Source organism: Theropithecus gelada, chromosome 5 (genome assembly GCF_003255815.1).
Source record: "Theropithecus gelada isolate Dixy chromosome 5, Tgel_1.0, whole genome shotgun sequence".
NCBI lineage: Eukaryota > Metazoa > Chordata > Mammalia > Primates > Cercopithecidae > Theropithecus > Theropithecus gelada.
The window spans coordinates 148,094,468-148,121,826 of record NC_037672.1 but is presented as its reverse complement, the minus strand read 5'-3'; the positions used below and the strand labels follow the sequence as shown (position 1 = coordinate 148,121,826).

The 27,359-nt window shown below is 40.1% G+C and overlaps 2 protein-coding genes across 6 annotated transcripts in view; one reads left to right on the top strand and one right to left on the bottom strand.

Moving 5' to 3' along the window:
- Nucleotides 1-27,359, top strand: part of SH3D19 (SH3 domain containing 19) — a 198,770-nt gene that overhangs the window by 164,390 nt on the left and 7,021 nt on the right. For 2 of the 4 annotated variants that reach the window (XM_025385229.1, XM_025385228.1), the window contains exons 10-20: nt 4,106-4,167; nt 5,501-5,765; nt 9,399-9,467; nt 9,628-9,768; nt 14,800-14,872; nt 16,438-16,568; nt 19,202-19,260; nt 21,071-21,273; nt 21,937-21,989; nt 25,962-26,148; nt 26,632-26,729. In XM_025385229.1, the coding sequence (XP_025241014.1) occupies nt 4,106-4,167; nt 5,501-5,765; nt 9,399-9,467; nt 9,628-9,768; nt 14,800-14,872; nt 16,438-16,568; nt 19,202-19,260; nt 21,071-21,273; nt 21,937-21,989; nt 25,962-26,148; nt 26,632-26,729 (1,341 nt within the window). The remainder of the gene's footprint in view (nt 1-4,105; nt 4,168-5,500; nt 5,766-9,398; nt 9,468-9,627; nt 9,769-14,799; nt 14,873-16,437; nt 16,569-19,201; nt 19,261-21,070; nt 21,274-21,936; nt 21,990-25,961; nt 26,149-26,631; nt 26,730-27,359) is intronic. The other 2 variants (XM_025385230.1, XM_025385231.1) reach the window with 1 other exon arrangement.
- Nucleotides 19,741-27,359, bottom strand: part of LOC112624546 (40S ribosomal protein S3a) — a 35,873-nt gene continuing 28,254 nt past the window's right edge. Inside the window, exons 7-8 of one of the 2 annotated variants that reach the window (XM_025385237.1) lie at nt 25,867-25,873; nt 19,741-19,752 (exon numbers count right to left, since the gene is read on the bottom strand). The gene's annotated coding sequence lies outside the window, so the exon portion shown is untranslated. Of the gene's footprint in view, nt 19,753-25,866; nt 25,874-26,191; nt 26,207-27,359 lie in introns of those variants that run through there. The other variant, XM_025385240.1, reaches the window with a different exon arrangement.

The window sequence follows — 27,359 nt, the reverse complement described above, 5'->3', positions numbered from 1 at the left end:
TTTCAGGATTACAGGCATGAGCAACCACACTGGACCACACTCATTTTTTTTAGATGTCCATATGGCATATGATCTTTAAGGCTTGTTTTAAGAGAAATTAACTTTTAAAGTCTTTGAACCAAATTTGCAGTTCAAATTTCATAATGGTTTTACATTGTGCATTAACTATGTTTATTATACAGGCAAGCCCACCTAATCATCTGGCAAAGAAAAATTTCTTTGAAGGAGACATTAAATTAAATTAGCTAATATCTAGTTAATGAGATTTTCCTGAAGAATGAATTAAAATTTAGTGATCACTTGTGATTTTCAAAGTAGCTGGTAATAAATTTTTATTAAATCTGGGCCAAGAAAGCCCAAAAGAGGATAGTAGGGTTACTACCACACTAATGTTAAATAGGAAAATCCCAAATTCCCGTGGAGGAAAAGTTGCCTGAGAAGGTTACTGGCTTCTACTCTGAAATAGTTATAAAAAGGAGTGAGAGGGTGATAAGTAAGTAAAACATCATTCATTAATAGCCATCATATGTAATGTCCATCATACTTAATGGACTTCGTAAACTATAAAGCTCTATTGAAATAATATTGGGGTGCACGGTGGCTCACACCCGTAATCCCAGCACTTTGGAAGTTCAAAGCGGGTGGATCACTTGAGATCAGGAGTTTGAGGTCAGTCTGGCCAATATGGTGTGAAACCTCATCTCTACTAAAAATACAAAAGCCGGGCATAGTGATGAACACCTGTAATCCCATCTACTTGGGAGGCTGAGGCAGGAGAATCGTTTGAACTCAGGAGGTGGAGGTTGCAGTGGGCCGAGATTGCACCACTGCACTCTAGCCTGAACAACAGAGCAAGACTTGTCTCCAAAAAAAAAAGAAAAAGTATTGTACAAAAATGAGCCAGGTGTGGTGGCACACACCTGTAGTCCCAGCTATTATTATTCCAATGGAATAATATTCCAAAATATTCCAAGATTATTCCATCTTGAACAAAAAGATGGAATCTGCAGAGACAATACAAGCAGGAAAACCAACTTCACCAGAAGCTAAAACGCTTGTCCAAACACATTAAAAGCCAGAGTTCAGGGATATCAGAGCTAGAGAAAAAGCACCAAAAAGCAAATGCAGAGAGCCTTCAGGTTATTTGTGGAATACCCATGAGGAAGACGTCCCTAATCAGTTATCTTGCAAAGACTCAGCAGAACCTGGACATAAACCCAGACTTGAGCAAACACTAAGACAGTGGCTCCTGCAAGAACTGTCTCCTTCTCTCAATATTTGGAGTATGTCAGATACAGAAGTGCCTTTAAGAATGTGCCTAACATCCCTAAAGAATTTGGATGTGGCCGGGTGCGGTGACTCACACCTGTAATCCCAGCACTTTGGGAAGCCGAGGCGGGCAAATCACAAGATCAGGAGATCGAGACCATCCTGGCTAACATAGTGAAACCCTGTCTCTACTAAAAATACAAAAAAAATTAGCCAGGTGTGGTGACAGGTGCCTGTAGTCCCAGCTACTTGGGAGGCTGAGGCAGGAGAATGGCATGAACCTGGGAGGCAGAGCTTGCAGTGAGCCGAGATTGTGCCACTGAACTCCAGCCTGGGCAACAGAGTGAAACTCCGTCTCAAAAAAAAAGGAATTTGAATGTGCTACTCCTTTTCTCTGATTTAAAATTTTCTTACTGTTGCAAATTAAGAAATTAAAAAGATGTTTAAGATTTCCCATAAAAATACCACCACCGAGGAAAAACTACAGCTAATATTTGGTACAAAATTAGGGTCATATGCTATGCATTTATTACAGTACATCATCTGCATCTTTCCATGTCAAATTTATACATCTGTTTTTAAAATTTTCTTTATCAAGGTATCTAATAATTACAGCTTTGATAAAAGCAATTAAAGTTTCTTCCTATCTGCTAGAGTTTGTTTTAATTTTAAAGGTAGCCACAGAAATAAATGCATTTTTCAAGCATCTTAGCAATATTTGTCAGGAAAAATATAGGCAGCAGTGTAATTATAAGGCATGGATTATATTCTGGAATATTGCAGAGTTTATGAGCTGGTTACTTGCCTCACTACATTAACTGAACTCATTAGTGAAACCAAGTTTTAAGGGCAAGCTTAATTTGTTTTTTAAAATGGGATTTTATAACATTGAAACATGTTTAAATGATCACAGTTATTGGCAATTAATCATTTGGTATTTAAGGAAAATGTTATAAATATTCAGTATAATTTAAAAATCATGAAAGTGAGTTTTGGCTCATTTATAAGAAGGAGGAAAACAGTCTGAAGTAGCCCAAAGATTCCCAAGCTTTAATTAAACCTCCTTTACAAAAAAAAAAGTGTAATTTAAAGGGTCAGCATTTTTTTTCTTATGAAGTTTTGGAGAAATATTATTTCCTGAGTGTTAGTGTTGGGGACTTAGAAAGTAGGAAAAGTGGGGGAAAAAAAAGACAGAATTAGAAGAATTTAGTGAGGGACTGGGGGTGGTGGCTCACACCTGTAATCCCAGCACTTTGGGAGGCCAAGGCAGGTGGATCACTTGAGGTCAGGAGTTCAAGACCATCCTGGCCAACATGGTGAAACCTCATCTCTACTAAAAATACAAAAATTAGCCAGGTGTGGTGGTGCACACCTGTAGTCTCAGCCACTCGGGAGGCTGAGGCAGGAGAATCACTTGAACTTGGGAGGCAGAGGTTGCATTGAGCTGAGATTGCATCACTGCACTCCAGCCTGGGGGACAGAGTGAGACTCTGTCTCAAAAAAAAAAAAAAAAAAAAAAAAAGAATTTTGTGAAGGCTTTTTCCCCCTCCCAAAAAACAGAAATTTTGGCTTTGAGATCCTTTGGCTTCCTACTCACAGAGAATCTGAAAATATTCTCCATGTATCACCCTCATTTCCCAATCCTTGGGCTATAACATGTTCAGAAAACCAGTTTAAATGGAAGTTTGAATCCCTTCCCCTACAGAAATCTTCCTATTAATCTCCACACTTCCAATTTCTCTCATCTACCATTAGAATAAAACATTCCACCTGTACCTTTTACTTTTCACATTATTCTCCTTTTCCTTTTTTCTACAAAACTCTTTTACCCCATCCAGCCCCTTTGCTGGAGTGGTACAAGCACACTGCTTTCTTGGACCTTAACTATTTCTCCTCACATGCCTTCCTCTCAGACCATCCTGCAAGCTTCTTTTACGTTCCCACCTCCTTCTAGTTGAAAACCCACTGCAAATTGTTGAAACCAAACAGTGGTGAGATAAGATCTCCCTATTCAAAGCAAAACCAACTAGTAACCACCCCACTTACTGTGTGTTTAAATTTAGGAGCAGTATGTTTCCTATGTGTGATCACGGAATGAATAAAGAGGAATGAATAAAGACCATATATATCTATCTAGATTAGATAGATAGATAGATAGATAGATAGATAGATAGATAGATAGATAGATAGGTTTTTGTTTGTTTGTTTGTTTTTTGAGACGGAGTGTCGCTCTGTTGCCCAGACTGAAGTGCAGTGGCGTGGTCTCGGCTCACTGCAACCTTTGCTTCCCGGGTTCATGCCATTCTCCTGCCTCAGCCTCCCGAGTAGCTGGGATTACAGGTGCCCACCACCATGCCTGGCTAATTTTTTGTATTTTTAGTAGAGATGGGGTTTCACCATGTTAGCCAGGATGGTCTTGATCTCCTGACCTCATGATCCACCCGCATCAGCCTCCCAAAGTGCTGGGATTACAGGTGGAGCCACCACACCTGGCCAAGAACATATATTTGTCAATTCTCTTTAGGGCCTGCTTAAATTTTCCCTTAATATCTCGTGAATCCACTGAGTGCATGACCATACGGTGCAATTGCTCAAGCTGTGGTCCACAATAGGAGACTGGTTTCTTCCTGTCAGTATTTTGACTTGTATTAGGACATGAATAATTTAGGCAGAAGTAAGTTAATATTGTTTAATGCTGAAAACTCTTTTAAGCTACTTTCTATAACTCAACTGCATTTCTGCTTGTAGATCCAGCCAAAAGGTTGTCCAGAATTTCTCTTGACAGATTCTTGTTTCAGATTAACCTTAACTAAAAAGCATTCTCTGCTACTTGCAGGAATCCAACCACCCGGGTCAAACAGGAGGTTTTGTGCGAGGACCCCCAAAGTTGCCACCGAGGTAAGTAAATGTGGGAAAAGTTAGAGAAAAATTAATGATTCAGAGACCCAGCTCTTTTTTTACCACCATAATTGAGTGTTGTTGGCCTTGGATCTTTTTTTTAGCAATGAAATAATCTCACCAGTTCACCCAGGCCCCTAATCCGCAGTCTGCTTATAATGGTAGGTGGTGGGAATCTCTGCTCTCTTTTTAACACAGTTCAACTCATAGAGCATTTATTTCCTCAAATAAATGAACAAGACTCATTTCTGAACTTAAAACAGCTCCACTTCTAGAATATACATATACATGCCCACTAACACCCTCCTGGTTAAGAGACTGGTTTTTGGCATTTCCAAAGGGGACTGGCTTTGTGAGCTCAGAGGTGACTGCCTTCTGAGTTCCAGAGCTGTTCAAATAAAGGGCTGTGATGCTATCAGAAGACATTATTACTATGTTGAAATTTATTTATTTATTTATTTTTTGAGACGGAGTCTCACTCTGTCTCCACGCTGGAGTGCAGTGGCGCGATCTCAGCTCACTGCAACCTCTGCCTCCTGGGTTCAAGCGATCCTCCTGCCTCAGCCTCCCGAGTAGGCTACAGGCCTGGGACTACAGGCGTGAGCCATCATGTGCAGCTAATTTTTGTATTTTTAGTAGAGATGGGGTTTCACCATGTTGGCCAGGATGTTCTCAATCTCTTGACCTCGTGATCTGGCTGCTTGGGCCTCCCAAAGTGCTGGGATTACAGGCGTGAGCCTCCATGCCCGGCTGAAAATTATTTCTATCATAGAGATTAAGGAAAGACTTTCAAAGTAATAGTTGTCCTATCCTTTCAGAACTAGCTTTCTTTATATTAATCTAAATTAAAGTTTTAATAGTAACACCTATAACATGAATATTAGGGGATTTTGATGTTCCTTTTCTAATCATGTACAAGACCCCAGCACACATACATCATGTCTTATAGGCTTTTCATCTCAGACTTTGGTGGAAAGTGCCTAGTTTCCAGAAATAGTCATGATGTGTTTAAGAGCAAATGGGACCTTAGAGAGCTCATGATAGTAAATGCTTGTTTGTCTTGAACTAATGAATCTCTAGTGCAAGATAAGAGGAAGCTGGAACATCATGGCATTTCCTCTAATAATGTAATGTTTAATGCAGCAGCAGTCATTTGCTCAAAAATAGCATGCACTGCATGTTTCAGTAAATTGTATTCCACTACCAGAAAGCTGTGTGTGTGTGTGTGTGTGTGTGTGTGTGTGTGTGTGTGTGTGTGTGTGTGTAAGACAGGACAGAACAGAATTTAATACTGATCAAAACACTGACTCATGGCTTCTACATTGATTTTCAGACCTGTGAATGGAAAAACCATTCCAACTCAACAGCCTCCAACCAAGGTGCCCCCTGAGAGACCACCTCCCCCAAAGCTTTCTGCAACCAGAAGATCTAATAAGAAACTGCCTTTTAATCGATCCTCTTCTGACATGGATCTTCAGAAAAAACAAAGTAACTTGGCAACTGGACTCTCAAAAGCCAAGAGTCAAGTTTTTAAAAATCAAGATCCGGTGCTACCCCCTCGCCCCAAACCAGGACACCCTCTCTACAGTAAATACATGGTAAATTTAGCTTTTAAAAATGTTCGTGGTCAAGAGATGTGCCCTAAAGTATATATAAGATTCATTTATTCCTTAGAAAAAGATGATGGAACAAATGTGGAAGTGTCCCTTGACGCCAAGAGTGCTTTAGTTGAGTAGCCATAATAAATTCTAGGTCTTGGGCACGGTGGCTCATGCCTATAATCCCAGCACTTTGGGAAGCTGAGGCTGGTGCATCAACTTGAGGCCAAAAGTTTGAGACCAGCTGGCCAACGTGGTGAAACTCCGTCTTTACTAAAATTACAAAAAATTACCCAGGCGTGATGGCACAATCCTGTAATCCTGGCTACTCAGGAGGCTGAGGCGTGAGAATTGCTTGAGCCCAGGAGGCAGAGGTTGCAGTGAGCCAAGATTGCACCACTGCACTCCAGCCTAGGCAACAGAGCAAGACTCTGTCTCAAAACAAATGAAACACCTAGGTCTTAAAGCAGGGTTTCATTATTAGGAGAAATGTAGGGAAAGGGGAGAGAAAGCCGGGCAGGCCAGGCTTATAACTTGCTGCCTGGCTGGACCAAACAGAAATTCTGAAAAACCTGACCCTGTGGGTAATACTAATGGGAGAACTCTGATAGATACTATAGTTTATATCTTTTGTTTTTCCTTTCATTTAAGAGATGGAGTGTCGCTGTATCACCCAGGCTGGAGTGCAGTGATGCAGTCATAGTGCACTGCAGTCTCAACCTCCTGAGCTCAGGGATCCTCCTGCTTCACACTCCTGAGTAGCTGGGGCTATGGGAACATGCCTCCCCTCCAGGCTTATGGTTTATATCTTGATGTAGTTTATATCTAATAACTCCTTTTCCCATTGAGTAAATTTTAAAATGAAATAAAAAGTTCTTACTAAGATGGATGGTTTTCCCCTTATTTTCCCCTTTTGTAAGCCTAATAATTATCATGGTCCATTTAATAGTTACCAGTTAGAAGTTTTCATCAATAGTTGAGATACTGATTTTGTTCTCTTTTAATGTTTTTCTCATCAAATGACCTAAACTTTTGTCTGCATTTGCCACAGTTAAACAGAGTTGCTGGGTAGTGGCTCATACCTGTAATCCCAGCACTTTGGGAGGCCAAGGCGGGTGGATCACTTGAGGTCAGGAGTTCGAGACCAGCCTGGCCAACATGGTGAAACCTCTGTCTCTACTAAAAATACAAAAATTAGCTGGGTGTGTTGGTACACGCCTGTAATCCCAGCTACTCTGGAGGCTGAGGCAGGAGAATCACTTGAACCCAGGAGGCAGAGGTTGCACTGAGCTGAGATTGTGCCACTGTACTCCAGCCTGGGCAACAGTGAGACTCCATCTCAAAAAAACAAAACGACAACAACAACAACAAAAAGTTGATGTGTTCTCTACATTGATCAAGTTAACCTGAAGGATGTAAAACAAATAAAAATGATAAGGAGGCCAGGAGCAGTAGCTCACACCTATAATCCCAGCACTTTGGGAAGCCAACTGCTTGAACCCAGGAAGTGGAGGTTTCAGTGAGCCAAGATCATGCCACTGCACTCCAGCCTGAGTGACAGAGTGAGACTCTTTTTTTAAAAAAATAAAAAATAAAAATGATCAGGAGAGCAGGACTGCTTGCACTTTTTACCAATTGAATGACAGAGTAGCTTGTAACAAGAACAGCAATTAATAATTCTATATTGTGTTACTACATTTCCATCATCGAGCCAGGAATTATTTTTTCTGTAAGCTGTTCAGAGTTTTTAAAAAATCCTCTTTAGAGAAGGGTATAGACAAATAAGAAGGAGGCAGTATATTCATATATATTAATATTCATTTAAACTGACAAAACTTTAATTGCTAAAACCCAGGAGTGTTCTTTGGGATAGATTACTTCATTAATAAATAAAAACAGTAGTTGATGTATATTATATTGAGTACTAATTATGAGCCAGGCGCTGTTTGAAGCACTTTATGTGTATATTAAATAACTCATTTACTCCTCACGCCAACCTTGTGAGGTAGATATTATTATCCTTGAACAAGTGAGAAAAATAAGAAACAGAGACATAAAGTAACATGCCCAGGGTTGCAAATCCAGTTAATTAATGGTGGGAGCAAGATTTGAGAACAGGTCAGCTGGCTCTGACACCTGCTCCTAACCATCATGCCAATTGTAGCCTCTACTTGATTTGGCCATTCTGTGTCAAGAGCCCTTTTTCAAGGGGAACCAGATTTCACGTTTGGTTCTTGTCACGCACGTCTGTGTGAAGAGACCACCAAACAGGCTTTGTGTGAGCAACAAGGCTGTTTATTTCACCTGGGTGCAGGCAAGCTGAGTATGAAAAAGGAGTCAGCAAAGGGAGACAGGAGTGGGGCAGTTTTATAGGATTTGGGTAGGTAGTGGAAAATTACAGTTAAAGGGGGTTGTTCTCTTGTGGGCAGGGGCAGGGGTCACAAGGTGCAGGGTAGGGAGATCAGGAGACTCATTTTCCGTGGGAGGAACATAACAAGGTTGATTGATTAGTTGGGGTGGGGCAGAAACAAATCACAATGGTGGAATGTCATCTTTTATGGTTCTTCAGTTGCTCCATACCATCTGGATGTACATGTGCAGGTCACAATGGCTTAACTTGGGCTCAGAGGCCTGACAGTTCTCAGCATAGTCGTATAATGTCAATAAAGCATTTTTAAAAACTCAATACATTCAAAATGATGGTACATCTAGAGCTGAATGTCTCATTACAAAATAATTCTTTAAATCTTTCATTTATTGCCTGCCTATAGTACCATTAAATTGCTAGCCAGGAATCTGGGTACACTGGAAGCCCTAGGAATCTGACAAAGATGCTGGGAAACGGCACCACCAAGCCAGCGGTACAGGGCCACATCCTTGCACTGTGGATCTTTGCTCCTGGGTGACCCAAGGCCCAGGCAGCCTTCTTCCCATGTTGAATGTGAGCTTGTGTGGTTACATTTCCGGGGTATGCCTTTTATATAGTACAGACCCTCTGGTGTGCACTCATCAGCTAAAATTTTCCAAAGCAGGGAACAGAGCCCCTTGGACAAGGTCCAGTACAGATGTAAAAACCATTCTAAGATCAGACAGAGCTGAGTGGACCAGGAAGTGGCTGGGATCAGGCCATGAAATGGATTTAAGTAGACACTTGGTATCAGAGAGAGACTCTAGGAGAAGAAGAGCTTCAAGGTCTATGGAAACAAGCAGGCAGGCAGGCAGGCAGTACACGGAGGGCTCCAATCACTGATCAGCCTTCGGAGGCCACCATTGTAAGAACCCTGAATTAAAGAACTGGCTGTGAGGTCAAGTGCTGGGTATTTCTCCTTCAAAACCCAGGGGACTTGGTGGATCTTATCCTGTAGAATGGAACTTCCTGGTTATGGTCTTTAAGGGAATGTTAGGGCATGTTCAGCTCTTGTGGTTCTATGGGCCCAACTCCAACTCCCAAGAGCCTCTTAACATCCATGAGAAATGACAGGCCCCGTTGATCTAGAGCATGATGAAGCCGGGTGAGTGTAGCTGCTGGAGAAGGTGCTCTTTAGGCACACACATGCCAAATTCCTAAATGATCAGTAACGTAAGAGGAGGTTATTTGATTGTGAATAAGCCTTTTATTGGTTTACATTTAAGCTGTCTGTGCCTCATGGAATTGCCAGTGAAGATATTGTCTCACAAAACCCTGGAGAACTCTCTTGTAAGGTAAAGTAGAGCTCTTTCTTTACTGGTTAATGTAAAAAAAAAAATTAATCCTACTATTACACGTTATTAAATGCTTTAGGCTCCAAAGATTAAAATGTGAAAAAGTAATAATGTTATATTAAATAATAATTGCTTCAGAGAGTGGTATTGTACCTTACAGCGTGGGGATGTACTTGTGATGCTGAAGCAGACGGAAAATAATTACTTGGAGTGCCAAAAGGGAGAAGACACTGGCAGAGTTCACCTGTCTCAAATGAAGATCATCACTCCACTTGATGAACATCTTAGAAGCAGACCACACGTAAGGGATTAATATTGTTACAGCCCTCATATCACACGTAGCAGCACATTTCATGGAACTATTAATTACATCTCATCTTCAGATTTTTATTAGCACATTTATTGTAACCAGAGTAAAAATTACAGCAGCATTTTATTCCACTTTTAGAATAAATTACTACTAAGAGACTTGCCGCTGCCATACTAATCACTTCAATACAGAGTCACTACCCTGTGTTTTGCTTTCTTCATAATGTGCTGACTTATAACAACCAGAATACTCAGTCATTAATTTTCAACTGTAAGAGCTGTTTGTTTTTTAAGTAATGTAAACCTGTTTACCAAAGTGTCAGAGAATAGTTTTCTAGCAGAATGGAAGTCTGACACTAAAAAGCACTTCCCTTTAAGATTTAAGCTTAATATAAACCTCATTTCTCTGATTATAGCTCATAAAACAATGAAATGTAATCCAACAACCTCAAGTCCCGATTTAGTGGAACCTGGAAAGATGCAATGGTTATTGAAAGTCATTTGTTTAGCAAGAAAAATGATGTTGAACAATTTGTAGGAGTATATTTTTTAAAGAGCTTCTTAAGTTATCCAGGTAAAATTTCACTATCTGTTAACGTAGTAAATATGAAAAATAGGCCAGGCACAGTGGATCATGCCTGTAATCCCACCACTCTGGGAGGCCAAGGCAGCAGATCGCTTGAGCCCAGAAGTTCAAGACCAGCCTGGGCAACATGGCACAACCATGTCCCTGGTAAAAATGCAAAAATTAGTCTGGCATGGTGGTGCATGCCTGTAGTCTCAGCTACTCAGGAGACTGAGGTGGGAGGATCACTTGAGCCCAAGAGATAGAGGCCGCAAGTGAGCCATGATTGTACCACTGCACTCCAGCCTGGGCCATAGAGCGAGACTCTGTCTTGAAAAAAAATACAAATAAAAAATGGAGTAAATATGAAAAATAATAGTAATCAAGTAAAATACTTGGTTTGCCATTTATCCCAGTTTTCATAATCTTTTCCAATTTTTTCTTCTTAGAAGGCAGTTTATCTTTTGAAGTTTGCTAAGAAAGTAAAAAATTGTATTTGGAGAGCAGAGGAGATATGTGTTAAGGTAGCTTCTGTTGGCATATGAAAATCCTTACTTTAGCTCCCACGGGGAAAGTTCTCCTCTGACTCTTTTTGTCTGTTTTGGTACAGCATTATCCATCTGTCATAGCTGTCCTTCCTCTTTTCAGAACACACTCATGGCAACAGTAGGAGTTATACTGCCAAAAAGCTTTCCTTTGTGAAAAATAGAAGCTAAAAGCAAGTAGATTTTTTGTTTGTTTGTTTTTGTTTTTGTTTTTGAGACAAGGTCTCACTCCATTGGCAGGCTGAAATAAAGTGGTATGATCACTACAGCCTTGACCTTCCCGGCTCAAGCAATCCTCCCACCTCAGCCTCCTGAGTAGCTGAGACTACAGGCGTGCGCCACCATGCCTGGCTAATTTTAAAAATTTTTTGTAGAGACAGGGTTTCACTATGTTGTCAGGGCTAGTCTGAAACTCCTGGGCTAAGCCATCTGCCTGCATGGGCCTCCCGAAGTGTTCGGATTACAGGTATGGGTCACCATGCCCAGCCAAAAGTTAGTCTTTTATAACAGTGCAAAGTTCTTCCCACCTTAAATACCACCTTCTCATCTTTTACTGTAGACTTGCAGAGAGTTGGCCTCTGATAGGCAGCTATTGGTGATAATGAAATGAATCCTCCTTTATGCTTCTGGGTTAATGGCTATTGTTACATTTTTTAAAAATAAAACTTACCGGGCCGGGCGCGGTGGCTCAAGCCTGTAATCCCAGCACTTTGGGAGGCCGAGATGGGCGGATCACGAGGTCAGGAGATCGAGACCACCCTGGCTAACACGGTGAAACCCCGTCTCTACTAAAAAATACAAAAAACTAGCCGGGCGAGGTGGCGGGCGCCTGTAGTCCCAGCTACTCGGGAGGCTGAGACAGGAGAATGGCGGGAACCCGGGAGGCGGAGCTTGCAGTGAGCTGAGATCCGGCCACAGCACTCCAGCCTGGGCAACAGAGTGAGACTCTGTCTCAAAAAAAAAAAAAATAAAATAAAATAAAACTTACCTATTTGAAAGCCTAGTTTTAAGGTAATATCTCCACGAATGTGTTGTACTTTCCCCCTAACTTGGCAAACAGAAAATATTGAATGAACATGACCATTTGTGGTTGAATCAGAGAGATCATGGGAACAGTGGAAGGTTGTTGCCTGGTACGTGGTTGAGACCCTAGACCTGGGTTTCAGGGAGGTGGAATTTGGTTCCCCTTCCACCTTCTTCGTTGGTTATTTAACTTCTCTAAACTTTATTTTTTTAATGTGTGAGATAACTGCCCACAGAGTTGTCTTCAGAGTTGACAGATTATATGATTTTGTGTAAAAGTCCAGAATAGATAAATCCCTAGAAACAGAAAGTAGACTACTGGTTTTCCTAGGACTGAGGGGAGGGTAAATGGGGAGTGACACCTAATTAGTAGGAGGTTTCTTTGGGGAGTGATACAAATGTTCTGCACTTGGGTTATGGTGATGGTTGGATAATTCTATGAGTATCCTACAGCCATGTTCACTTTCAGTGGGTGAATTTTATCATATGTGGGTTGTATCTCAAAGATGTTTTAACAAATTCATTGAGCTGATGCATATAAGGTATTTAACACAGTGAGTAGCACATAGTGAATGAGCGGTAAATATTAGTTATTCTTAATATTACAAAACCATTTGCATTAGCAGTTATAGTCTTATTAGAAAGCCCTTTGCATTATATTATATTTGTCTACCAGATACCTACCCCAGTGGTGTGGTCTGAATTGTATGGTCCCCTTGTTGTCAACCCTGTCTAGCCTGTTCCTCTTGCCCTTCACCTGCTAGGCTGGGTTGATGAGCAGCATTGCCGGTGATATCCATACATTGAAGGCAGAGAAGGGAAAATGTGTGATCGGGAGGCACAAAGTATCCCCTCCCTCCAAGGCTTGGTTTATGTTTAGGCCTCTGGTTCATTTGGAGATTTCATGTTTGTGTTTGGTGTGTGGTAGGTCTCTGACATCATTTTTTCCAAATGGATAGCCATCTAGCCTAATACCACTTATTGAATAGTAATTCCTTTTTCTCCACAGATGTAAATCAGAAGAAAATGAAAATCACACATGTACATGTGTAATACATTATGTAAATAATAATTAATTTTTTTAAGTTTTTTTTTAGAGAGAGTCACTCAGTCATCCAAGTCAGAGTATAGTGGCACAGTCATAGCTCACTGCAGCCTCGAGTTCCTGGGCTCAAGAGATCTTCACACCTCTGCATCTCTAATAGCTGGAACACAGGGATGTATCACCATGCCTGGCTAATTTTTTATTTTTTTGTAGACATGGCATATCACTATGTTGTCCATTTTGAATAATTATTAAAAGCCACTCCAGGCTGGGCACGGTGGCTCACGCCTGTAATCCCAGCACTTTGGGAGGCCAAGACAGGTGGATCACCTGAACCCAGGAGTTTGAGACCAGCCTGGCCAACATGGCGAGACCCCATCTCACAAAATATACAGAAATTAGCCAGGCATGGTAGTGCACGTCTGTAGTCGCAGCTACTTGGGGGACTGAAGTGGGAGGATAACTTAAGCCCTGGAGGTCAAGGCTGCAGTGAGCTGTGATTGCGCCACTATACTACAGCCTAGGTGACAGAGCAAGACCCTGTGTCAAAGAAAAAAAAGCCATGTCAGAACTAAAATATCTTAGAATTCATGAAATTTCCATAGTGTTCATTTATTTAGAGAAAAGCATTAAGCAGTCCATGAAAAAATGTTAGGGTCATCTTGGTAAGCCACTATAGTAAGCTACATTAGCCATTAGAGTCTTGACTTAAATTATATTTCAGTTTACCTAAGTTGAGAGAATGTAAGTTTTGTTTCTGCAGGGGCATTTTGGTTGAAAGAGCAGGTGAGATTTAGAAAAGATCTCAGCAAAGGTGCTGCAGGGTTGAAATGGAGTGGACCATCATTCACCGTGCACTCTGATCAGCCTGGTGCATCATGGCCAGGGGAAGGGCAGAGGTATCGAAGTGTCAGGATGTCTCTAAGGGGACAAGAGTTATTAGAGGAGGTGAAGAGACAAGAAAGGGCACAAAAATCTGCCTTTATTTATTTCACAGGCTTGCCAGTGTTGAAGAGTGTTAAGTTTAACTCCAAATAATATCCTTCAGTGGGATTTGATGATGAGGAGGATAAGCCTGTCTCTTCATGTAAAGAAACTAAGAATAACAATTGCTAGTCAATAAGAAGAGGTCACTCTTCAGCTTTGCCTTCTCCTCTGGCCAATCTAGGCAATTGGCTAGATGGATAGAGAATGTTAGATTATTTTTGCTAATTTATTTAGAACTACTGTTGTAATAAACCATTCAGATTAAATACAAAATGCAGACCAGGCATGGGAGGTAGCATTGCTTTCAAATTAGAAAAAGCACTTAGTTAAGGTAATAAATGAAATGGATTTTACTTTTTGTGAATTATACTTTTGTGGAAAGTCATTAGCTCCTTTCATTACAAAAGGCAAGAGCATAAATCATAGAACTTTCTTCCTTTTCCCATCCTAAAAAAGACACAACTTTTAAGACTCTGTCTTGATCACAGTTTTAAGGAAAAAGCTACCCTTGAAAGGGAAAGAGGTCAAAAACCACTACTTCAGGGTAGAATAGACACTGTTTAAAAGTAAGCAAATAGTTCCCTTTTGTTTTACTCTCTCAGTTTAAAAAAGCAAAAACAAAACACACTGGGGGATATTTTAATTGAGATTTTCGTCCTCCCTTGGCAAGGACACATTCTTCTTCAACTTGATAATAATTCCCTTGTTTGGCTCAACTGTGTGGTTTGCATCTTGTACTCATAATGTAATTGTGTCAAGAGGACTCTAATGAGAAAAAAAGAAATTGGTCTCAGAGTGAATAATAAATCCACCATCTATCCTGCACACTTCATTCACAGCCCTGTTTTCCCCCCTAAGGATCCAAGCCACGCTCAGAAGCCTGTTGACAGTGGTGCTCCTCATGCTGTCGTTCTTCATGATTTCCCAGCAGGTAAGGATGTAAATAATACAGTAGGAGAACCACAGGATCCAGGAGTAAGTCTTTCTCCCTGCCCTGGGGTTAGCCTCTCAAGGGCATCCTTCTTCATTTTCTGTGCCTGTAGAGTCCTAGACTAGAGAGGTCATCTTATCCGGGACTCCACTTCAAGAAGGGTCGATTGTACCAGCCATTCCAGAAAGCTTAGTTGTATACCCTTGCCTTTGAAGCTCCCTGAGAAAAAGAGAGAGAGAAAGAGACTTTCCCTTACAGATGAACATTGCAAATTGCCTACCAGTCACAAACTTTTTAACTCTTTCAAAATAGTGGGTACTAATTAACAATTGCAATATGACTGGGCATGGTGGCTCACACCTGTGATCCCCGCACTTTGTGAGGCCAAGGCAGATGGATCACCTGAGGTCAGGAGTCCAGACCAGTCTGACCAACATGTTGAAACCCCATCTCTATAAATACAAAAAAGCAGCTGGGCGTGGTGATGCATGCCTGTAATCCCAGCTACTTGGGAGGCTGAGTCAGGAGAATCGCTTGAACCTCGGAGGCAGAGGTTGCAGTGAGCTGACATAGTACCATTGCACCCTGGGCAACAAGAGCAAAACCCTGTCTCAAAAAAAAAAAAAAAATCGTAATAAAGTTAATTCTAACATAATAACTGAAGTTCTTTTGCCCTCAAAGTTGTCTCAGCTGCTACTTACCTATGAGAGCAAAATATATATATATTTTTTTGAGACGAGATCTTGCTCTGTGGCCCAGGCTGGAGTGCAGTGGTGCAGTCACTGTAACCTTGAACTCCTGGACTCAAGTGATCCTCCTCCCTCAGCTTCCCCAGTAGCTAGGACTACAGGGGTGCCACTATATCTGGCTAATTTTTTTTTTTTTTTTTTTTTTAGGGACATGGTCTTGCTATGTTGCCCAGGCTGGTCTTGAACTCCTGGCCTCAAGTGATCCTCCCACCTTAGCTTCTTAAAGTGCTGAGATAACAGGCATGAGCCACCCATGCCCACCCATCATATAAGTACTGTAATAATTTTTAAAATACCCTCATACCCAAGGCTACAAATAAACTCCCGATTTACTTGCAATCTCTTTTTATCCACTTGATAGGCTGATTTTTATTTTGGTATGGGTATACTTATTTGCTATAGAGTTATAGTACTCCCTTAGTTAACATTTGAAATTAAAATGATTTGCAAGCATGATTGAGAATAATAAGAATATTATACCATGTCTATAAACTTTTTTCATTGTTTGGTGTGTACTCAGCATGGGTTTATATTGGCATAGTAGGAAACATTTGCTAACACAATAGTGTTTTTATTCAACCATTTCCCATCAATCAAAGCATGGTAAATGTAACTAGTTTGGTCTTTAAAAAGGGAGCTCATAACAATATCCAAAAAAAGAATAGCATTTTTTAAGTCAATTTGATTAGTATAATATGTTCTCAGAATCGGTGGAACATAACTGCCTCAGTGGACACAACTAAATGCTACTTTGTGCCTTTATCAAATCTGCAACCAGGATATTTCATCATACATAACCATAATTTTATATTACAGAGCAAGTTGATGATTTGAACCTCACTTCTGGAGAAACTGTTTATCTTCTGGAGAAGATAGATACAGACTGGTACAGAGGGAACTGTAGAAACCAGATTGGCATATTTCCTGCCAACTATGTCAAAGTGATTGTAAGTGGGTTGTATTTGCTTTAATTTAGTCATATACTCAGTGGGTTCTATGTGACTTGTAGGTTGGAAAAAATAACTAGAAACCCAGATTCTAGTTCTCTCTTTCATTGATTCATTTGGCATTTGGAAAACTCAAAAATAAAGATTTGGTCAACTAGATGATGGTTAATTATTATATTATGGGGTGTTAGAACTTAATGCCTAAATGCTATCTGAAATCCTAAAGTGAAAGACCACCACAGGTCAACTGGTGAATCTGTTCTTGGAGGGTTGTTAAGCACTCAAGGATATATGGTAATTCTTTGAGACATTTAGTGAACATGAATTGAATGATACTAGATTATCCTGTAGAGGTGTCCTCTGAGGTTATGGTACCACTTCTTTTCTTTGGAGTACATTTTGGTTTGGGTTTCTTTCATCTTTTCCATTCTTATTTATCTCTGTCTTTTAAAAAAAAATCTATTTGGGAATACAGAAGTATTTGTATTGTAGATAGTGGTTCATTAATGGTTGTGCCCACAAAATAATTTCTAATCTGATTAGAATAATTATATTAAAGCACCAGAATTTTATATACCCTCACAGCCTAACTTGTGAAAGCATTCCTGTGTGTGAGAGCTGTGTGTAAGCCCAGATGGCTGTGAAATATGGGGATAAAATCAGACAGCCCTCACACATTTGTATCACTGGAAGAGGATGACTCCGTCCCTGATATAACTTATGATACTATGAAATATCAAAAAAATCTAGCCTAACTGCATTAACAGCTTATTTGGAAGGAAAAAGTAAAAAATTCCATTACATCACAAAATTAGAAAACAAGACTAACAGAAAATCTGAATTCTTCAAATAGAAATGAATTTGAATCTCTTGGATTATGAAGGGTAGGCATTAAAAATTGTCCAGTTTATCTATGCCTTGATTCTTTGGAGAAGTTCAACTATGTTCTCTAAATTAATATTAAGAATAATGTTTGTTTTAGCACTCTTCCTCATTTTTCTTCTGCCCGATGTAGCAGTACTTTAAAAAGCACAATTACCACACTGAAATCAATCACACAGAATCTGCCACATTATTAGTGTGTTATTTCTAAGCCCACAAGTTTAAAAAATTGTTTTAAAACTTCAAACCTTTAAAATTCATCAAGAAGGCACTGATTTATTTAATATAAACCTCAAGCTTTAAGTAGTTTTAGATTGCATGCATTATAGCCAAATATTTTATCACAACCCAGCCCTCCTCTACTGAGCCTTGTAAATAAGATATTACATTAAGTGCTTGGCAGGGCACAGTGGCTTATGCCTGTAATTCCAACACTTTGGGAGGCTGAGGCGGTAGGATCACTTGAGCTCAGGAGTTCAAGACCAGGCTGGGCAACATAGTGAGAACCTGTCCCCACAAAAAATTGAAAAATTAGCTGGGCATGATGTCAGGTGTCTGCAACTCCAGCTACTTGGGAGGCTGAAGTGGGAGGATGGTGTGAGCATGGGAGGGCAAGGCTGCAGTGAGCCATAATCATGCCACTGCACTCCAGCCTGGGCAACAGAGTGAGACCCTGTCTCAAAAAATAAATAAAATAAAATAAAGTGCTTGCCACTTAATAGATGTTTGCTAAATACAGATTCCTTTCTTCCTTCCCTATTCATGTTGAAGCGGGAAAATGTTCCAGTTATAAATGTGAAGAGAATCCACAAGTTGTTTGCTTTGCTTTGCTTTGCTTTGCTTTGTTTTGTTTTGTTTTTTGAGACAGTCTCGCAGTTGTTGCCCGGGCCAGGCTAGTCTCGAACTCCTGATCCACCCACCTCAGCCTCCCAAAGTGCTGGGATTACAGGCTTGAGCCACTGCACCTGGCCCAAGAATCCAAAGTTTTACTGAAATATTTTATCTTGGGGTCAGAGAAGTATTGCGGGGTTCTACCAACACTTGGAGTAGGTGTGGTAGAGCTAATGCGTGGCACTGTGAATGCCTAATGCCTGATTTCTATCTTAAGTCCTTCTCAGCTGCAGTTTTCAACCTGGAGAATATGGGATAGAGCTGGCAGAGTGTGGCAGCTCACGCCTATAATACCAGCACTTTGGGAGGCTAAGGCAGGCAGATTGCTTGAGTCCAAGAGTTCAAGACCAGCCCAGGCAACAATGGTGAAACCGTCTCTGCTAAAAATACAAAAATTAGCCGGGTGTGGTGGTACATACCTGTAGTCCCAACTACTTGGGGGAGCTAAAGCAGAAGGATCACTTGAGCCTGGGAGGTCGAGGCTGCAGTGAGTTCTGATTGTGCCGCTGCACTCCAGCCTGGGTGACAGAGTTAGACCCTGCCTCAAAAAAAAAAAAAAAAAAAAAAGCCGGGGGATAAAGAAAATTCAGTCAGAATTAGAGTGATATTAATGTGGTTATTCCAGCAAATAAGAGAATTGATTGGCTACTCAAAGAAGGCTACTTCACATGTTATACTTTTTTTTAATCCAAATTCAGGATTTTTTTTTACCAGTTAGCACCTGTAGTTCCTCTTAATCAGATTAACACCTAGCTAAACAAATCAATTTCAATCATGCACTTTCTAATTACTTAACCTTAAATTTATCTTACGAAAATCTGAAAAAAAAATAATTGTTGCCTTGATTTTGTCTTTACTAGATTGATATTCCAGAAGGAGGAAATGGGAAAAGAGAATCTGTTTCATCTCATTGTGTTAAGTAAGTTTTATTTGTGTCCTTTTGCACAAAATACAAAGGAGATAACCATCTATATCATGAAGAATTATCAAGCTTAAAACACTCCAAGGCCAGGCATGGTGACTCAGACCTGTATCTCAATACTTTGGGAGGCTGAGGTGGGAGGATTGCTTGAGGCCAGGAGTTCAAGACTAGCCTGGGCCGCATAGCAAGAACCCCTCTCTATTATTTATTTATTCTTTATTTTAAAAGAAAACACTTCACATGGTGATTATTCCGATTCTCACTGTGTCTTTTTAATTACAAAGAAAACTTGTTTAAAAGGTGACAATGGGTTAAAATTCTGATGAAAATACATCATGAACATGCTGACAGAAGCTTACCTAAGCAATTCTCCAACATCAATGCAGAACATAGAGAAAGCAGCAAAGCACAGTCTATGCCAATGCTTCCTGCAGCCTGGCCTTAGCATGAGCAGAGATAGTTTCATCATTTACTGCATTTTATTTTGGCCTTCTGGTGTTATCTACCCAGTTTTTAGAAGGTTCAAGTATTTTTGTCATGAGAAATAATTAAATCCTGTAGAAATATGAATCCTACAATAACTGCTAGACATTTTGTGTTTTTTTGTTTTTAAGAGGAACTAGAAGAAAATGAAGGAAGAGTTAAGTTGAGGACCTTTCCCTGAATTTATATACCCTTTTATGCATCGTTGTAACTCCTTTGTGATTTAAAACACTGCCACAGTGCAACTTTACATTCCAGTTAAATGAGCAAATTAATAGAATTCATTACCTGCTGAAGACTGTAAACCTGTCTATGAATAGGTCAGACATAAGGAGATGCTCCCAGAGGACTTTAGAAAACAAATGCAAAGGTTATCACAAATAAGAAAACTTCTGATCCACAGCAGTTGAATTCTATTTCAGATTCAGTTTTTCTCTATTTTTAAGCAGCATATACTGTGTCTCAGCAGGTTGAATTTGAAGTGGGCTTTTACAGTCATTGACCCATTGATCTGACGTAAATCAGAATTCTGTTAGAGCTAGAATCAACCTTTTCTCTTTAGGCAATTGCTTCTCCTTGGCCTGTTGCTGTTGAAACTTCCTTTCTAAACCCTCAAATTTAGGGATTAGTATTAAAGCACACCTTCTAGAGACACGATTTTATCTCTGCTTTTATCTTATTTTCAGTCAGAATTGCAGATCATGTAAGGATTGTCCCAAATGTCAGAAATGAAGCCCTTTTAAAGGCGATACAAAAGTCGTTCTTAAAGGCAACAGGGTTAGGTCCAAGACTGTGTGTTATGATATGCCGAGTTTCTGTTTTCTTTAAACCTTCTCCTAGTTTTTAAGGCCAACTCACTGATTAATTGAGCATCGACTTTGCCCAGCTAATGCCCATTGCATTTTGCCCTGATTAGTAGTCAGGAAATTTGATGACTTGCCCTGAGATTCTCAGGGTTAACACTCCTCAACTCAGTGCATTTATGATTGAAAGGGTTCAGACTGGACCATGGATTGCTGTGGCCCAAGGATACAAACATATGGAGATTGGGGAGTAAGATGATCAAAAGACACAGCAGGGTAAACTAACCACCCAGCTGCGTGCACTCTGTGACCTTGAGCTTTAGCCTTTTTGAGTGAATAGGTTCGTATCTGTTAATTAAAAGTGTAACTTACTGTTTTTCATGGAATAATTTCAAATTAGCCTAGTATACCTTATTCCATGGTAAACCAAGAATAAATACTTATTGAAAGACTGAATGAAAGTTTTTAAGCATTTTAAAAGCACTCTCTAGTCTAATCCACAAAACGTGTTCTTCATTCAGAGGCTCAAGATGTGTTGCTCGGTTTGAATACATTGGAGAGCAGAAGGATGAGTTGAGTTTCTCAGAGGGAGAAATTATTATTCTTAAAGAGTACGTGAATGAGGAATGGGCCAGAGGAGAAGTTCGAGGCAGAACTGGGATTTTCCCCCTGAACTTTGTGGAGCCTGTTGAGGATTCTCCCACCTCTGGTGCAAATGTTTTAAGTGAGTATAGAGAATTTTTTTTTTATTATGTCATGTCCTAATTCAAATTAACCAAATAATAGCATTATATTTCAGCTGTATAATAATCCATATTGCCATATTTTTAAGGTAGAAGGAAAACTGATTTCAAAATGAGAATTTGTGTGGGATAGACATTATTTGTGGGCATCTCTCAAAGAGCTAGTTTTGGTATTTTAGGTAATTAACAATAACTTCATACAAGAAATGGCAAAGAGGCTGGGTGTGGTGGCTTAGACCTATAATCCCAACACTTTGAGAGGCAACGGTGGGCGGATCACCTGAGACCAGGAGTTTGAGGCTGCAGTGAGCTATGACTGTACCACTGCACTCCAGCCTGGGCAACAGAGCCAGACTCTGTTTCTAATAAATAAATAAATAAATAAATAGCAAAGACTTTTAAACAGAAATGAACTATAGACTGTTACTAATGTATGTAGACTATAAATAATTGTGCTTACTTTACAATTAACTAAACAAGCTCAGTGAGGGTAGTACAGGTTAAGGCAACATAGGCAATACATGAAGAGCCTGGTGTGGAATCCCAGACTCTTCACTCCCACCCCAACCATTTATTTTTAATACTATATGGCCTTCCCATCTAATGTTCTGACTTCCTGTGTTTGTTTTTTTGTTTAAATGTAGGCACAAAGGTACCACTGAAAACCAAAAAAGAAGATTCTGGCTCAAACTCTCAGGTAGGCTGCTTGAACAGATGACTATAGCGACAGCCAGGTTCAAACTGGGAGGACTATTAAAATCATAATTATTAAGAGAATATAGTATGAATTAATTTTTCAATTTATACAACAAATGTTTATAATAAATTACTTAGATGGTTAATATATGTTATATAGAGAGCTCATACAAAGACATGCAAACCCTGATAGAAAATGAAAACAGATGCTGGGCACAGTGGCTCATGCCTGTAATCCCAACACTTTGGGAAGGCAAGGTAGGTGGATTACCTGAAGTCAGGAGTTCGAGACCAGTCTGGCCAATATGGTGAAACACTGTCTCTACTAAAAATACAAAAATTAACCAGGTGTGGTGGCATGCACCTGTAGTCCCAGCTAATTAGAAGGCTGAAGCAGGAGAATAGCTTGAACCCCGCGGTAGAGGTTGCAGTGAGCCGAGATAGCACCACCGCGTTCCAGCCTGGGTGACAGAGCGAGACTTTGTTTCAAAACAAAAAGAAAGAAAATGAAAAAGAGACATGATTAGAGAATTCATAAAAGAGGTACAATAAGTGGCTAATATTGAAAAAATATCTAGTAATCAAGAAAATATATAATAAGACAGCAATAAAATACCATTTAACCTATTCAGTTAACAAAGATTCAGTGCAGCTCAACACTAAACAAGCAATTATACGCATGTGAGTGTCAAAAAAGAGAGAAAGTACACATTATTATCACCCTAAGAAAAGGATAAAAGCCGGGCACGGCGGCTCAAGCCTGTAATCCCAGCACTTTGGGAGGCTGAGACGGGCGGATCACGAGGTCAGGAGATCGAGACCATCCTAGCTAACATGGTGAAACCCCGTCTCTACTAAAAAATACGAAAAACTAGCTGGGCGAGGTGGCGGGCACCTGTAGTCCCAGCTACTTGGGAGGCTGAGGCAGGAGAATGGCGTAAACCTGGGAGGCGGAGCTTGCAGTGAGCCGAGATCGCGCCACTACACTCCAGCCTGGGTGACAGAGCGAGACTCCGTCTCAAAAAAAAAAAAAAAAAATGAGAGTTTGAGTCACAAAGATGAGCATAGTGCTAATATAATAAGAAAAAATTGGAAATGACCTAAATATGACCATTATTGGGAGAATGTACTAAAGCTATGAAAAACTAGATTTATAAAGTAAAATCATTTTTTAAATGTCATGAGAGGAAACATATAGGGAAAGGGGATATAAAATTGAATATATAGCATAAAAAGATAGGAAGAAAATTATTCAAGTTATTAGTATTAAATTGCATCTAGGTAGTAAGATTATATACATGGGTAGGTTTTTTTTTCCCCCCCCCCAACTTCTTTTATTTTTTTTGAGATGGAGTCTCACTCTTTCACCTAGGCTGGAATGCAGTGGTGCGATCTTGACTCACTGCAACCTCTGCCACCCGGGTTCAAGCGATTCTCCTGCCTCAACCTCCCGAGTAGCTGGGATTACAGGCGCCTGCCACCATGCTTCGCTAGTTTTTGTAGTTTTAGCAGAGACAGGGTTTTACCATCTTGGCCAGGCTGGTCTTGAACTCCTGACCTCGTGATCCACCCACCTCGGCCTCCCAAAGTGCTAGGATTACAGGCATGAGCCACTGAGCCCAGCCTCCTCCATTTCTTTATACATTTCTCAACTTACCAAATATTTAGGAAAAATTATTTCATTTGTATAATGAGAAAGAGAAAAATAATGGGTTAAAATTTTTACACTTTGTAACATGACTCCAGAAGTGCTTAAAGGTACTAGGAATGTGGTACCTTGTGTTGTTTTTTAGTTTGTTATTGTTGTTTTTGTTGTTGTTTGTTTATTTTTGGTTTTGGTTTTGGTTTGTTTTTTTTTTGTTTTGTTTTGTTTTTGTTTCTTTTGAGACAGTGTCTCACTCTGATGCCTAGGCCAAGTGCAGTGGCAAGGTCTCAGCTCACTGCAACCTCTGCTTCCCAGGCTCAAGCAATCCACCTCAACCTCCTGAGTAGCTGGGATGACAGGCACACACCACCACTCCCAGCTAATTTTTGTCTTTTTTGTAGACAGGGTCTCACTTTGTTACCCAGGCTGGTCTCAAACTCCTGGGCTCAAGTGATCCACCTGCCTCAGCCTCCCAAGGTGCTAGGATTACAGGGGTGATCCACCACATCCGGCCTTCCATTGTTTTTTTGTGACAAATTTAGAAGAGTTAAGCCTGATGGGATGATTGTGTTTGTGAAAATGTCACTTGTAGTTGGCCTGTGTGTCCCCTTATCCTTTCGTCCCTACCCACTGATACAGTGAAAGAGGAAGGAAACTGACTACAGTTCTCCAAAAGGAAATGTTCACATGGTTGTTGCCTGCATTTCTGAGGAATGATAAGTTCCATCCTTTAGGGTTGGTTACTCAGGTGCAGGAGCAAGAGGGCAAGGTTAGTGTTGTTTGCTTGCTTTTTGTTTTTGTTTTGTAAGCCATCAGTTATTGAGCACTTAAGATGTCCCAGGCACTGGGCTAAATGTTAGACATGCATTGTCTCATTTAATGCTCTTAGTAACCCTAAGATGAAGCTGAGCCTCAGCGAAGAGAAGCATCTTGCCCAGTGTCACGAAGTTAAGAAGTGGCAGAACTGGGTCTGGAACCCTTGCCTGGCTAGCTCCAAAGCCTTTGTCCTGGCTGGGCGCTGTGGTTCACTCATGTAATCTCCTTGGGAGCCCGAGCTCCTTGGGAGGCCGAGGCAGGTGTATTGCTTCAGGCCAGGAGTTCAGGACCAGCCTGGCCAACATGGTGAAACCCCGTCTCTACTAAAAATACAAAAATTAGGTGGGTGTAGTGGTGCCCGCCTGTAGTCCTAGCTAATCAGGAGGCTGAGGCAGGAGAATTGCTTGAATCCGGGAGGCGGAGGTTGCATTGAGCCAAGATTACTCCATTGCCCTTCAGCCTGGGCAACAGAGCAAGACTCCATTTCAGGAAAAAAAAAAAAAAAAAAAGCCTTTTCATTATCCTCTACTGTCTGCTTGAGCATCTTGAACATAGGGTTCCCATCCCAAATTGGCAGAGCTGCCTCTTCACAGAGCAAAACCTTTCTCTAATGTACCTGGGATAAAAGCATTCTTACACTAGCCCACCACATCTGGGTGTTATCCTGCCAATCTCAGAGTTAACTACACCTCATAAAATTAAAAGTGTGAATTAATGAAGTTCTGTGCTATGGAATCTAATAGTCTCTGAATCAAGTAAAGACCTGGGAATTAATAGACCCACCCATTCTGATCCTTCCTAATTTAAATAAAGAAGAGCTTCACTGATAATTACTTTATCAGAATTTTTTCATAGTGTCAAATACTATGCATAAATATTTTATGCTTTGACCTAATTCTTTAATATAACAATATAATAGGTCATAGTAAGAAAAAAGTTTTTTGGCTGAGTGAGGTGGATCATGCTTGTAATCCCAGAACTTTGGGAGGCTGGGAGGATCACCTGAGCTAAGAGTTCAAGACCAGCCTGGGCAATATAGTGAGACCTCATCTCTGCAAAAATAAAATTAAATAGCCGGGTGTGGTGGCCGCACGTGTAGTCCCAGCTACTCGAGAGGCTGAGGAGGGGGGATTGCCTGAGCCCAGGAAGTCAAGGCTGCAGTGTGAGCTATGATTCTGTCACTGCACTCCATCCTGGGTTACTAAGTAAGAACTTGTCTCAGAAAAGAAAAGGAAAAAAGTGTTTGCTTAAGCTTTGTATATCCCTCAAAAGCAGAAAAGCCACAAATTCTATCACACTTGTCATTTAGAGTTATAATTTAAGAAAAAATTATTGGAAACTTTTATTTCTGAAACTTGATAGCAACATAAGGTATTAGATAATTTAAAGAAGTCTTCAGGCTTTGAAATCTTAAGACCACTTAGCTTTTTTTCCACACTACTCTTTAAGCTTTGTGGAACTCAATTTCAAATAAAATCTTACATTTCTGACCACACTTCTAATTGATAACAGGTTAACAGTCTTTCTGCAGAATGGTGTGAAGCTCTTCACAGTTTTACAGCAGAGACCAGTGATGACTTATCCTTCAAGAGGGGAGACCGGATCCAGATTCTGGAACGTCTAGATTCTGACTGGTGCAGGGGCAGACTGCAGGACAGGGAGGGGATCTTCCCAGCAGTGTTTGTGAGGCCCTGCCCGGGTATGACAACCGCAAGACATGAGTGCTACTCCTCACGGGGTGCCTGAAACCTTCAAAACTATATACATTCCTTTCCCCTCTGGCCATGCTCAGTTTGTCTGTCTATATTTGAAAGAGTTGATACATGAAGTTATGCAAACTACATTCATATACTTTGTTAGAGTTACAGAAAAAAAAGATAAAAATGTCTTCACTAAATAATGGCTAATATTCCATCTAATAAAAACAGTTTATATTCCATCTAATAAAAAGTTTATGTAATTTTTCCCTGCTAAGAGGACATTGTTCATCTTCTTGAAAGTTAAATAAGTTCAAAATTAATTGAACATATTGTTTTTAAAAATGTTTTTTATCCCTAATATCACTACCTCTGAAGAGAAAATACTGTGTTTTTAGAGCGACAAGGGTTTTTTTTTTTAAATGTTAGATTTGTGTTTTAGTCCACTGTGTTTCTATATATTTAAATTTTTTATGTCTTCACAGCTGAGGCAAAAAGTATGTCGGCCATAGTACCGAAGGGGAGGAAGGCCAAAGCCTTATATGATTTCCGAGGGGAGAATGAAGATGAGCTTTCCTTCAAGGTCAGAATGTGTATCTCTTCATAACTACATAAAGCACTATAATTTTTGAAATGTTTTCCATTGAAGGATGGAACATTTGGGTGGAATATTGATCATTACTCAAGAATGAAGAGATCTCCGACCCTAATTATAAGGGAAGACATTACAGAAAGTGAATAGTGCAAATAGGCCTGTTAATTTACAGTATCAACCAGGCATTAAGGTACTTAGAGAAAACCTTGGCTTTACACCCCCATACATCCCCAAAGTAATCCCCTGTTCCTTGGTCTTACATCATCACATCTCAGTAATATTAGGCTTTTTATTAGTAACAGATGACCGTCTACATGGCCTTCCAAGCCTGCCATTGACATGTCTTTGAAACTGATGGAGAATCAGATAGCACCTGCTACAATTTGCGCTAGTAGCATAGTAGCCTTATAAGACACTAAATTCTTGTCCACAAAGGCAGTGACCAGAGCTTTGGGGAAATAGTCCCAAAAGGTTGAGCTAGTTTGCAGAGGTTTTTTGTTTGTTCGTTTTTGTTTTTTTTTTTTCACCGAAGAAATGCCTAATTTTTTCTTAAAGTAAAAGTAGATATTTTCTTTTCTTTCTTTTTTTTCCTTTTTTTCTTTTTTTTTTTTTTTTTTT